The sequence below is a fragment of the Camelus dromedarius genome, chromosome 4 (genome assembly GCF_036321535.1).
Source record: "Camelus dromedarius isolate mCamDro1 chromosome 4, mCamDro1.pat, whole genome shotgun sequence".
NCBI classification, from domain to species: Eukaryota; Metazoa; Chordata; class Mammalia; order Artiodactyla; family Camelidae; genus Camelus; species Camelus dromedarius.
In genome coordinates, this window is record NC_087439.1 from 22,495,118 (window position 1) to 22,508,155 (window position 13,038).

The window sequence follows — 13,038 nt, forward strand, 5'->3', positions numbered from 1 at the left end:
TACTGTACACTTCACTCTTTAAGGTGTATCCTTGAGTTCCTGTAAGTTACATGTAAACGAAAAGTCTAACGTATGCATCAATTAGTTTAACAAGCACATACCGAGCATAATTATATATATCAAGGGCAGTGAAGGATTTCATACATTTGGAAGCCACTCTGCCATCAGAAAGCTTAGGATTTAGCAGGAAAGATAATAGTATTTACACAAATTATATTTCTTGAAAAATTATCCAGTGGGTTTATCCTAGAATCAAATTTTTCAAAAGAAGTTTAAATGCCTTTGGAACTCCTAAAATTTTGATTCACAGCTTCCTTTTGTATTTCATGAATAATTTGAAAAATAAGGGGACAGTTATTTTTACTATGCTCTCAGCCAACTTTATGAAAGTTCCAGTTCATAGACATTTTTAAACAAGTATTTAAACACTTGTTTAAGAATGTCTATGAAATTTTTACCAAAATACCCAATAAACCTGAAAATATTTTAATATTTGCATTCTATTTTAAAATTTAATTGCTACATTTAATTTTTATTTATTTAATTATATTTTTTGTTTTGTTTTGTTTCATTTGTTTGAGGGAGGTCATTAGGTATTTATTTATTTTGAATTTGAACCCAGGACCCTGTGCATGCTAGGCGCATGCCCTACCACTTAGCTGTACCCTCCCCACCAACTGCTACATTTTAAATTTAAATTTACAACTGGGCTATAAAGGAGTTTAATGAATCTCATATCTGAATCATATCAAACTTTTATAAAATAATGTTTAACAATAAAAGTTCTATCATAACAATGATAGCCAAGCCTGTAAAACTTTTAATTTAATTTAAATTATGAATGAATTATTACTGTCATTTAAACTTTGGTCATTTACACCAGAAACAATTTTATAAGTTTCATTTCTTTACCCGTTAAATAAAATTATTAGCACTGTAATTATCTTAATTAGCCTGACACTTCTGTAGTAGCAATTAGCAATGGAAGGCATCAACTTTCTCAGAAGCATTATCAGGCTTTCCCTCCTCAGAGGCTGGCTTTCTATATAACGTTCAACTCTTAAAGAATATTTTACTTCTGGACATACTCTTATATCACTGAAACAGTGTCTGATATTTTCATTTAAATAACATTTGTGAGTTGTGTGTCTTTTGTAAAGTTCCTGTTTTTTCCTCTCTCAGGTTGGATGTTTCCCAAACAGAGATAAATAGGTTTATGCTAAGCGTTGTCAGTTCAAAGCTTTAAAAAAATGAAACTTCAGCTCCCAGCTCTACTGCTTTATTTGATTAGACTATTTTCAAAATGTTCATACACCTGTCCTGTTTATTTGTTTTTTTCTCCCTATGTGCCATCTGTAATTTGGGAAGCATTCATAGTTCCCCTATCATGTTGGTATACTTGCTAAAACTACAACTTTCTCCGAAATATCACTTTCCCTTACAAAGAAAGTTTTTTTGTGTGTGTGCAGATCAGGTACTGGTACACCTTAGACAAGTCTAAGAGGTGAAAATTTCACACCCGTAGTTGTTACATTGAGGGTAAAACCTCTGCTGATGGTGGACTTCTGTGGGAAGTAAGGGGTCAGGAGTGGCAATCTACTTGTCACCTCGAGGACCATCTGTTTGAAAAAAGGAATTTCTCATTAAACAAAGCTGATCTCTTCCTGATGAACTATTTTTACAGGAGGTCTGGAGTGAAATCGGCAAAGCGTAAACTGTAAATTGGAGAACACATCTCCAGACTTAACGATACAGCTACCGCTCTGTCCACTGCTGCTAGATCTTCTTTTTCGAAAGCAGTCAGAAATCCAGAGTTGTAGGCAAAATCTCTCAGTATTTTAAATTTTGGCCAGTAATCCAAAAAAATGTAAAACACCGTGGAAGGTAAGGCAAACACATCAATGAGGGTTGCCAGTATGGGACCTTAGTCAAGACAAGCTGCCTCGCCCCTTTCATTCCTGTATCTGATTGAGGAAAAGGAAAGCAAACCCATTTCCCAGCCTATTGATTTCTGAGCCTTGGGCACAATCAAGAGAGTGTGGGCCAGGAAGCTGACTTACACACAGGCTCCCTTTTCTCCTCTGCATCTCATTAAACTCCCTCCTGGTTGGCTCCCCTTTTGGACAGGTCCCCCTAGACTCTGTATTACTTAAAGGTATAGAGCCTAAAGGACTGTCTTCCTACCACCCTTTAGATTTGACAGTACTTCGGATTTACAAAGTCATTACCAAGGAAATAAATAACTAACTGTAATAACAAAGTATTCCCGTGTAGGTGAGTTATATATTCTCTTCCACATTTTTACCATCTCCTCAAAGCAACCTAATTATAAAGATAGTCTTATCTTTGATTTACAAAAGAGAGAAGTGAAATCAAGGGAAGATAATACACTTGAGTAGCTTCCCCAGGGGCTAAGTGACTGTGGAGGATTGTAGCCCTCGTTTTCTGGCTCCAAATCCAGTGTCTCTCTCCCACTCTTCCACAAAGGCGCACAGGGACACAGTGGGGGTAGTGATCTGAGTTGTACATTTGATGCTGTTTTCCAGAATCACATGCCTTGTCTTTCAAATGTCCCAACAGTCAGCATCTCACCACTGGGCTCCTTCAAGCTTATTCTAATTTTCTTTTAAAACTAACTCCAAGCGCACACAAATTTAAATAAAGGGTGGGGTGGATGACATCTGTGACTGGACCTAAAACTGGTCCTATGATTTGCAAGCATTAGAAACAATTACAGCATCTCTTTGGCAGGTAAAAAAAAAAAGACAAAATCATTAAATTCATGCCTCCAAATAGAGTTACTTCCAAAGAGTTACAATAGCTACCAAAAGGGCCTATATTCAGGAAAAAAAATTATATCCTGTAAAAGTACCTATGCAAGCAATCTGATAACCAAACTCACGGTAATCAATGTAAACTGGCTGGTACATATATATACATAAACACATACATACATACACATATAAATACACACACACGTGTACATACATATACACATGCACAAATTAAGCACTTTGACTCATAACTTATGAGATAATTGAATTCAATATTAACTTGAAAAATTATTTTCTAGGCCAAAGTAAATCTGAAAGGCAAACTTCTTTACCCATATCTGGGGTCCAAAGCGATGGCCCTGGGGTGTTCCATGGCTCCCGCTATTAGTGTAGTTCTTAAGGAACCATCTAGTTTGGCCACTTCAATTTGGTCCAGGTTGCTGTCTATCCAGTAGATGTTGCCCGCTATCCAGTCAACTGTCAGGCCTTCTGGGGTAGCCAGGCCGTGCTCCACAATGACTTCAATAGCACTGACCCCTACAAAAAAAAGAAAACCAACGCTTGTACCAACTCAAAGAACCTGCTAAGCACAAAGGAAAAGTCCTAATTATCAGCAACATTAAGTATTTATTATTACATTAACTTTGAGAGATGTAGTGCAGAAGTGTTCCCTGGCACAGAGGAAAACAAGAAGGCCCCCAATGTAGAATTGCTAATCTTTCACAGCAGAGATTTTTTAATCTCTTAAGTCCTCTCAGTGACAGGTAGCAGAATTTTTAAACAACTCCGAGGTGAATAACAATGTCTAGGTTGCAAAAAAAAGTTATTTCTTGTTTCTGACTTTTTAGGCAGAACAAGGGATTTTGGAAATAATAATGATGTGCTGATTAAACTCAGTGTAACTTAATTCAAACAATCTTCAGGGGTAGAATGAAAAGAAAACGTCCACCTGGGGCAACATGCGTTGTAGCGAGGCAGCACCCACTCTTTTCTGAAGTATGACTGATGAGACCTGTTACTGCATTTAACCTTAACAAAGACAAGCCCCAAATCACACAATCCTCCCCAACCCCCACGATCGAGCCACGAGATCCGAAAGAAATAACCCGCTCGCAAATGAAAGAAGACAGCAATAGTGTGGTCTAAAGAAAAATTATCAATTTGGTAGTACCCAGCAATATTATTTATCTACTCCTTAATTTCTTTTGAAATTAAAAAAAATAAATATTTAAAACACTTTTTCTAGTAGGATGACTCTTCATAATTTATGACATCAATAAGGCTTTTGTTAGGCATTTTAACAGTGTTTTTTTAAAAAACAGTTAACCATTTAAAGTCATGGATGTAAATCCTTAATCTGAAATCAGTATATTGCACTATGATATAAGACAAACATGCACACATCATAATTATATTGTGTGTCCAAATACTTCATTTTTCAAAAATGGCAAAGGTGATTTAAAGAGGAATTTAGATTTTGTTGGCAATACCTGGCCATTGGAATGCTACACATACACAGATCTAAATTTTCAAGAGAATTATTGCATGTGTTTATCTCAAAGCCTTGCTACTTAACAAAGGCCCACAAGGACAAAAGAGATGACAAATTACGGGAAAAAAATTTAGCTCATATTAGTAGCTTTTGAAATAATTCAGTATTTCTTTGAATTATGCTGAAAGATGAAAACCAAATAAAAAACAAGTTATTTTAACTCACAAAATAATGACTACCAGTATATAGTCAACAGTCATTTTTTTCTTCTAAATTAATTTTTTCATCAAATAAGCATGAACAAGTTCACAATTTGAAAATGGTGTAAACAGCACAGACCTTCACTACTCCCCTCCCCCAACATATCTCCACACATACACTTTACATCCCTGGTTTTCTATACATGAGGGAGAAGATAAAGAACCCAAGGCCAAAGATCAATCAAAATTCCTTCTGATTACAGCGTATTTATCTGGAACTTTCCGTGAGAAATTAAACCGAACGTTAAATCACAGTTGTGATACAAGTACCTCCACTTTCAGAAAGCTTGCCCCGGTATATTCTGTCTTCTACAACATCTGTCCAATAAAGTAAACTTTGATTGAAGTGAAAATCAAGTGCTATTGTGTTTCTCAATCCAGGAACAAGTAGACTATAGTCTCTTTTGTGAAGGTCAATCCTTCTGATCTCATGGCGAATAGAAAAGATGATGAATGCTTCAAAAGGATCTGAAAATACATTTATTCGAATAGGTTTATGAAAATATTTATATGCTTTAGTAAGTGAAATTAAAGTGCGTGAGGTCAAAGTCTATTTATTTAAAGGTATAATTTATTATATAATTCTCTGTCATTAAAGGAGGACTGCCTTTTAATCTAAAATTTAAAAGAAACTTGAAAAACTCAGGTTTCTTTGTATTCATTAAAATAAGGTACCAATGTCTTTTTATTCCTTGAATTTTTACACACCTGAGTCTGATTTAAAAAATCACAAAAACTGATGCAATTCCAATACAAAATGGGAGATTTTCTGTTATGATGTAGTTTTAGCTGGCAATCCAAACCTCAGAAACATCACCAGAGGAACTTGCTAAGAGTTGGCTAAAGAGTTGGTCACCCTCAGCCCATCACACGACTACAGATCCATGAAGGAGAGAAATCCAACAAAAGAGAATTTCTATGAAGAGATTACTGGGCTTAACAATTCCTCATAAGAGGGAAGACGGCTGCTGTCTCTACAACCCAAGAAAATCATGTCTACAACTGTTCCTCCAGCTAGTTTTTAATCCTGGACCAGACGTGAGTGGGGAGAAAGAGGAGAAGCTTTGAAAAAAGATATGAGATTAAAGTTTTATATTTTTGTACCTAGGAAAAATCATGTTTTAATACCCCAAAGTTATTAAAATTAGGTTATCAGTTTGAAAATATATCAAGTCTTACACCAGTTACTTTTGGACATACTAATAGAGGCTAGACATGAATTCTGCTTGATGAACACACAGTTTGAGGGAGGGATCCAGGCTCACAGGGATTTCTCCTGCTTCCCTGTTAGTGCCACCCTTTTGTGCGTTTGTTTAGGGAAATTGGTTTTCTTATCCCAAGCCTATACATTTCCTCCGAATGTGAGCTGTTATAATCATCCCTGTCCACTGAGGTTGGCTCAAGAGGTAGATGTGACATCAAAGTCAGGAAGATGGGTTTGTAAACTTCCAGAGGTTTTCAAACTGAGAGGAAAGCTTCTCATTTAAGGTCACAGATTTCTCAGCCTAGTGTTGTCAGTTCATGTCTGTGTAGTTGTTTAAATCTACTTGTGGTATTGTAGGAGAAGATTTTAAAAAGCCTCAAAAACAGAAGCAGTGGTGAGCTGGGGAGAGACCATGTCCTAAGGACATCTGTTAACAAAATACCATAGTATTAGAGGAAGGGCTCATGAATACATTCAAAGTGCAGAAAGTTTCTGAGAGAGGATGCCTGCAAATGTACAGAATTTAAAAATGTTGGTAGAGCACAATTCTCAAAGGAGGTAGGGGCAAACCCCACAACCACTTCTTGAAAGAGCAGGGTGGGAGTAACAGCCTGATCTCAGGGACTTCTCTAAGCCATCGGCCCCATAAAGACCCAAGAGGAGGGTCTGAATGAAGAATCAAACAGTCATGGAGTACGATAAGTGAATAAAACCAGGTTTGAAGGCTACAGACTATATGATTCCATTTCTTTGACATTCTGGAAAAGGCAAAACAATAGAGATAGAAAACAGATCAGTGGATGCCAGTGGCAAGGAATTGGGGGAGCCTGATTACTAAAGAGGGTGGGGAATTTTAGTTATGGTTGTACTGCTCTAGATTTTGTTCGTGGTGGTGTTTATGTGAGTATATGTGTTATCAAAACTTTCAGAACTGCCCACTAAAAAGAGTGAATTTTACCTTTTAAAAACTAGTTTTAAATTTCCCCTTATCAAAAAAGGAAAAAAAAACTGAATAAAAATTACCGAAAAATAAAAACAAGCCATTAATGTCATTTATGATTGTCTGCTAATGAAAAATTTCTGCTTAAAATAGTAGCAACTAGAATCTAACAACTTAAAAAGGAAAAAAAAAAATCAGTATGGCCAAGTGGGGCTTAATTTGCAAATATAAAAGTAGCTTAATATTAAGAAATCTACTAATATCACTTATAAAGTTGGTAGATCAAAAGAAAATCAATTATCTTCATAATTACAAAAATAAAATACAATGAAGTTTTAAATCCATTCTGGATAATACTCTTAGAAATTAGAACAAATGGCTGTTTCTTCAAAACTATCTACTGTTTTTACATATATAAATATATGTGTATAACCTAATCATAACCTAAAATTTAGCATCTTGTTTAAAGAGGAATCTCTGAAACCAATCTCTCTAAAGTAAGGCAAAAGATCAGGATTTCCACTATTTTTTCATCTTGTTCTGAAAGTTCTAATTGACATAGACAAGTGAGAACAATAAGTAAAAAGTGGAATGGAGGAGCTAAAATTATCATTATTTATGAGTTAAGAAATTGTATAGTTGGAAAATCTATGAAAACCAAGTGACAAAACTATGACAGAAGAGAAAAAGAATTCAGTAATATGGTTGGAGACAAAATTTTAGACAAAAATCACTAGCTTCTTACAAATAACAGCCACTGACAAGACAAAATGATAAAAAAAAATGTGTATTAGCAACAATGAAAAGCAACAGGAAAAAAGATAAGGAACTTGGGAATAAAACTATAAGAAATAAAGAGTATATGGAGACATTTAATGACTTCAAAAAGGAAAGGTATATAGTGTAATTATATAGAAACAATCAAACAAATGCTCCAAAGATTTTGCTTTTACCTAAATTAATTATAAATTTACTATAATGCAACAAAATTATAAATACTATTCTTTAAGGTAATACAAGATAATTCTGAAGATTATGTTAAAAAATTGGGGATCAACAGGAGAATTCTAGGGGAAATATACAGTAGTGATTAAGTCAGAAGATATTAAAATATACTGCTACTTAAATAAAAATACTTTGGTACCAATCCATAACTGACTATATGGCTGAAAAATACAATAGTTTTAGGGCACCAGGAAAAAAAATTAAACTGGAAAATTTCCTGACTTAAGATAAAAAATAATTTCTAGATGGCTTAAAATTTTTGATGTAATAAATGAAACTATGAAAATCTTAAAGAAACATAGAATTATTTTTAGTATGCTAGAATGAGGAAAGTCTTTCTGAATTTGACACAAATCACAGAAGACCTAAAGAAAATAATAGTACTTAATGTACATTAAAGAAATTATAGAAGAAAAATAATGTAAAAATATCAAAAGACAAATGGCAAACTGGGTGAAATATCTACAATAAAGGACTAAATTATTTAATACACATGACCTCCTATAAACTGACAGGGAAAACAACTCAAATGAAAAAAAAAGGTTATTAAAAAGATTCATATCAAGGAAAATATAAACAACTTTGAAATTTTAAAAAGTGTTCAATTGCTCTCTTAAAATGCTAAATGGATTTTTAAATTATGAAAATATTTGATAAGACACTGTCTTGATTAAATTGGAGACAAAAGGCACTCTGATATATTGATAATGGAAGTACTGCCTCCATGGACAGCCACTGGGTAACATCTATCAAAAGTTTAAATATACATCTATACCCCTTGATCAAATCTATAAAGATTGAGTTGTACATATGAAAATTTGCCAATGAGGATGGAAATCCTTTGCAATATTATTTGTAGTAGCAGAAGATTAAACAATAAATGTTCATCAATAGATGGCTGAATAATGTATGATACAGTCATACAGTGTAATATTAGGAAGCCATGTAAACAAATGTGGTTAATATACAAGTGCTGATATGGATTAATTTCCAATATTTCATAAGTTGAAAACAGCAAGATGTAAACTATGCACATACTATGCTACCATTTAAGTTAAAAAATAAAATATTTTTCTAAACCTATATGAAGGTAAATCACAGAATACATATTGAAAGATTAATGAGGAGCACTCCCTCAGAGTGATCTGAGAGGCTGTCATCCCGGCTCAAGTCCTCCCGCCAAATAAAACATAACTTTTAACTTTAAAAAAAAAAAAAAAAAAAAAAAGCAAGATTAATGAGGGAATGCTATTACTTCTGACCTGGGAACTGGTGACTGGGTTTATGAATGGGAAAAAACTAATTTTTACTTTATTCTGCATAGGCTTAATTTTTTTAACATTTGCATACATTTTCCTATTAAAATTAATCATTTTATGAATAAAAATTTAAAGCTGCAATAGAAGGAATTATCATATCCAGCTTTGAAAAAAATACTCAAAAATAAAACAAGAATTGTTTGGGCATGACATATGTGTTGAACAAGGTAATTCAGCATGACAAATACAGTAATACAGGGTTTCCCTTCAGGAGAACTCATATTTAAGAGATCATTTACTGCTTTTATTTTCATACTTTGAGAAAGTACGTTCTCTTGAACCAAAAATTACTGACTTGTCTATTACAACTGAGTAGAAAGGAATTTTAAAACAGAAGACCTGGATTCCACATTTACCTCTGCTACAAGTAAAAGGACATCACAAGAACCACATGGTTATGCTCGTCAACATAAATCATTTTGGTGATGCATTTGTTCTAAAATTTTATTTGTGAAGAGTTATAAATTATTTCTTGATTTATTAATATAGAAATATTAATATTAGCTAAAATAGACTTCAAAGCAAACAGCTTTCATAGAAATAAAAAGATACACTATTATAAGATAATATGAACAACAGATGAAATATACCTCTTAAAATGTATGTCTAATAATAAAAGCCAAAGTATATGTAAAGCAAATTTGATATAATTAAATGGAGAAATTAATAAATTCATAATCATACTGTTATTTTTAATCACAATCCAAACTGATAGAAAAATTTGTAACAAATATGATTAGAACAAAACTCAACCCACAAGAAAATATATAGAAATTGGTGCCATGAAAATAAAAAACATACTCTCCTTAAGCACACATGAAACATTTAACAAAATGGTCATGTTCTAGTTCAAAAAGTAACTTTCAAGAGATAGCATAGAATCAATTTAATAATGAACACGTGCTCTGAGCACAATGGAATTAAATTAAAAATCAATAATAAAGACTGATAAGCTTCTTACATGCTTTAAAACTAAAAATAATTACTGAACAATTGCTTGACTAACAGGACCTCAAATACGGAATTCAGAAATAGAGAGAGATGTTATGACATCAAAAGGGTAGATTAAAAAGCATGAGCAATTAGAAATTAATAAGACAGAGAATAGTTCCTAAATGGTGGAGTGAGGACCTCTAAAAATCGTCTCCACCATAAAAACAATGAAAATACTAGAAAAGTGGTAAAAACCATCTTTCTCTAAACTCTAGAAATTAACCAAATTCTAGTAACAACCCAATGAGTACTTATTCAAGAAAAAAGTGATGAATATCAGTAAGAACAGCAAACTTTGTTGCATTTAACATGGACCAGTCCCATCTTCCTTTCCCCAGCTTTGCGGCAGCCTTGGAAACAAATAGCCCAGAAATCACCAGAGGGCGAATATGGGTTGAGAGTTTACCCCAAAAGTCAAATTTCCAGCAGAATGTTCAATGGGAAAAGAAGGGTCTTTAAGAAATTTGTGCTGGGGGACTGGATTTCTACACGTAAAGGAATGAAGATGGAACCTAACATCATATACAAAAATTAACTCAAAATGTATTATAATAGACCTAAACGTAAGAGCTAAAACTCTACAACTATAAAAGAATACATAGGAGTATATCTTAAGACCTTAGATTAGTCAATGGTTTCTTAGCTATGACAATAAAGCACAAACAAAAATAGAAAAAATTTCAAGAACTCCATGAAAAAATTTATTTTTGTGCATCAAAGGACAACATCAAGAAAGTGAAAAGAAAACCTACAAAATTTAACAAAATATTTCCAAAACACGAATCTGATTAGGGACATGTATCTAGGATATGTAAAGAATTATGACTCAATACTAAAAAGATAAATAACCCAGTTTAAAAATGGGCAAAAGTGTTGAAAAGGCATTCTACCCAGGAAGATACACAGATGACCAATAGGCACGTTAAAAGATGCTCAACATTATTAGCTATTAGGGAGATAAAAATCAAACACAATGAGATATCACTTTATACTCCCTAGGATGACTATAATAAAAAAGACAGACAATGAAAACTGATGGCAAGACTGTGTAGAAATTGAAGCCCTCATACATTGCTGGTGGGATTTTAAAAAGATACAGCCACTTTGGAAAACAATTTGGCAGTTGCACAAAATGCTAAATATTGAGTTACTATATGACCCAGCAATCCCACTTGTAGTTTTCACCCAAGACAAATGAAATACATGTCCACACAAAAACTTGTACATGAACAGTTACCCCAGAATTAGTCATAATAAGCAAAAAATGGAAACAATCTAAATGCCCATCAGCTGATAAATGGATAAACAAAATGTGGTATATCAATACAACAGATACATTATTCATCAATAAAGAGAAGTAAAGTACTGATTATGCTAAAACATGGATGAACCTTGAAAACATTATGACAAGTGAAAGAGGTCACTCACAAGAGACCATATATTTTATGACTCCATTTTTATGAAATGTCCAGAATAGACAAAACTGCAGAGACAGAAGATAAATTAGTGGTTGCCAGGACCTGGGGCAGGGGTTGATGGGGACTGATTTTTAACTCCTGTGGGGTTTGCTGAGGGGGTGATTAAAATATTCTAGTATTAGTTAGTGGTAATGGTTGTGTTACTCTTTAAGTATGCTATAAACCACTGAATTGTGTATCACAATCTATCTGTTACAAGAAAAAAGAAATATGATAAGTGGGAAAATTTATAAAAAGTAAAAAACTGTACAGATGCTATTTTTAGTTCACTGTTAACTAAACATATAATGTTGACCTCATTAAGATTAGTCTGTATAACTATACTCAGCTCTGAAAAACTTTCCATCTCTCTAGGGAAAGACTATACAGCATTCTGAAAAGTCAATGTTTTTCTTCTCTGTCTATTTGTAGTAGTTGAATAGAGTAGAGAATTCATTCATTAAAAATTAATAAAATATTTAAACTCAAGACTTCAGAAAATATAAATCAGAGTTAACTCAAAGAAATTAGAAATAAATATAACCATAGAAATTGACAGAACAGAGAAAAACAGATTATCAAAAAGAACCCAAAATCATGTGTTTGAAAGACTAATAAAATACAGATTGAACCTATGGTAGGACCAATACATATACATGCAGATATACATAAACATATATGTTTATGTATATGGACAAGTGAACAACAGAAGGAATGAGAGTGAAAGTAGGAAAAACTATGAATACATAAAACAAAAAACAAGAGTGAAATATACATTTTAATAACATATTTAAAAATAGATAAAATAGGCTCCTTTATAGACAAATATTTTACCAAAATTGACTTAAAAAGAAAAGAAAAACTGAACAGATCACTGTTAACACTGTAGTAAATTTATGCCCTGTAACCAAATGTTAGGAAAAAAAAAAGGAAAAAGACAAGACTCAAGAGTGATTTAGAGAAGTGATTCTCAAAGGTATGTGGATAGACTAGTGCAGCCTATAAACTGTTATTAGTCCATAAGGAGATAATTACAGAAATTGAGGGTATTTTCAAAATTTTATGCCAATTAAAATAGCAAGACGATACCCATTTTATTAGGCAACTGTTTAGAGGTCTGAAATTACTGTCATAGCAAACATTTATAGAGTACTTCTTACACAGTAGATTTATTCTTAAATTTTTATAAATTCTAATTTATGCAATCTTCCCAAAGTTCTCTGAAATGGGTGATATTATCATCCTCATTGTTACACAGGCTAAATGAGAGAAGTTATGTAACTAATGTGCCAGAGTTACACAGCTAGTAAGTGGAGGAGCGTAGATTTGATCCATTATTCTGTCTAGTGTCAACAATGTTTGGACAATCAGGGACTCTCATAAGGTACTGATGGTCGTGTATATTTGTACAACCATTTTGGAGATATATTTGGCAATCAAAAGGGTGAATATATGCAACTGAAGATGCACATACACTTGAATGTGTGTCTGTGCACACTTCCACAAGTAGACATCACAGGAGCATTCACTACCACATAGTTTGATGTAGCAAGACACTAGAAACAACTTCAATGATTGTAAATTGAGAGTTTTG

The 13,038-nt window shown here is 33.2% G+C and overlaps 1 protein-coding gene across 4 annotated transcripts in view; it reads right to left on the minus strand.

Annotated features, from left to right (window-relative positions):
* The window catches only part of LRP1B (LDL receptor related protein 1B), a 1,592,931-nt gene that overhangs the window by 559,480 nt on the left and 1,020,413 nt on the right, over positions 1–13,038 (minus strand). For all 4 annotated transcript variants that reach the window (XM_064484732.1, XM_031451350.2, XM_064484731.1 and 1 more), the window contains 2 exons: positions 4,797–4,994; positions 3,107–3,311 (listed from right to left, as the gene is read on the minus strand). In XM_064484732.1, the coding sequence (XP_064340802.1) occupies positions 3,107–3,311; positions 4,797–4,994 (403 nt within the window). The remainder of the gene's footprint in view (positions 1–3,106; positions 3,312–4,796; positions 4,995–13,038) is intronic.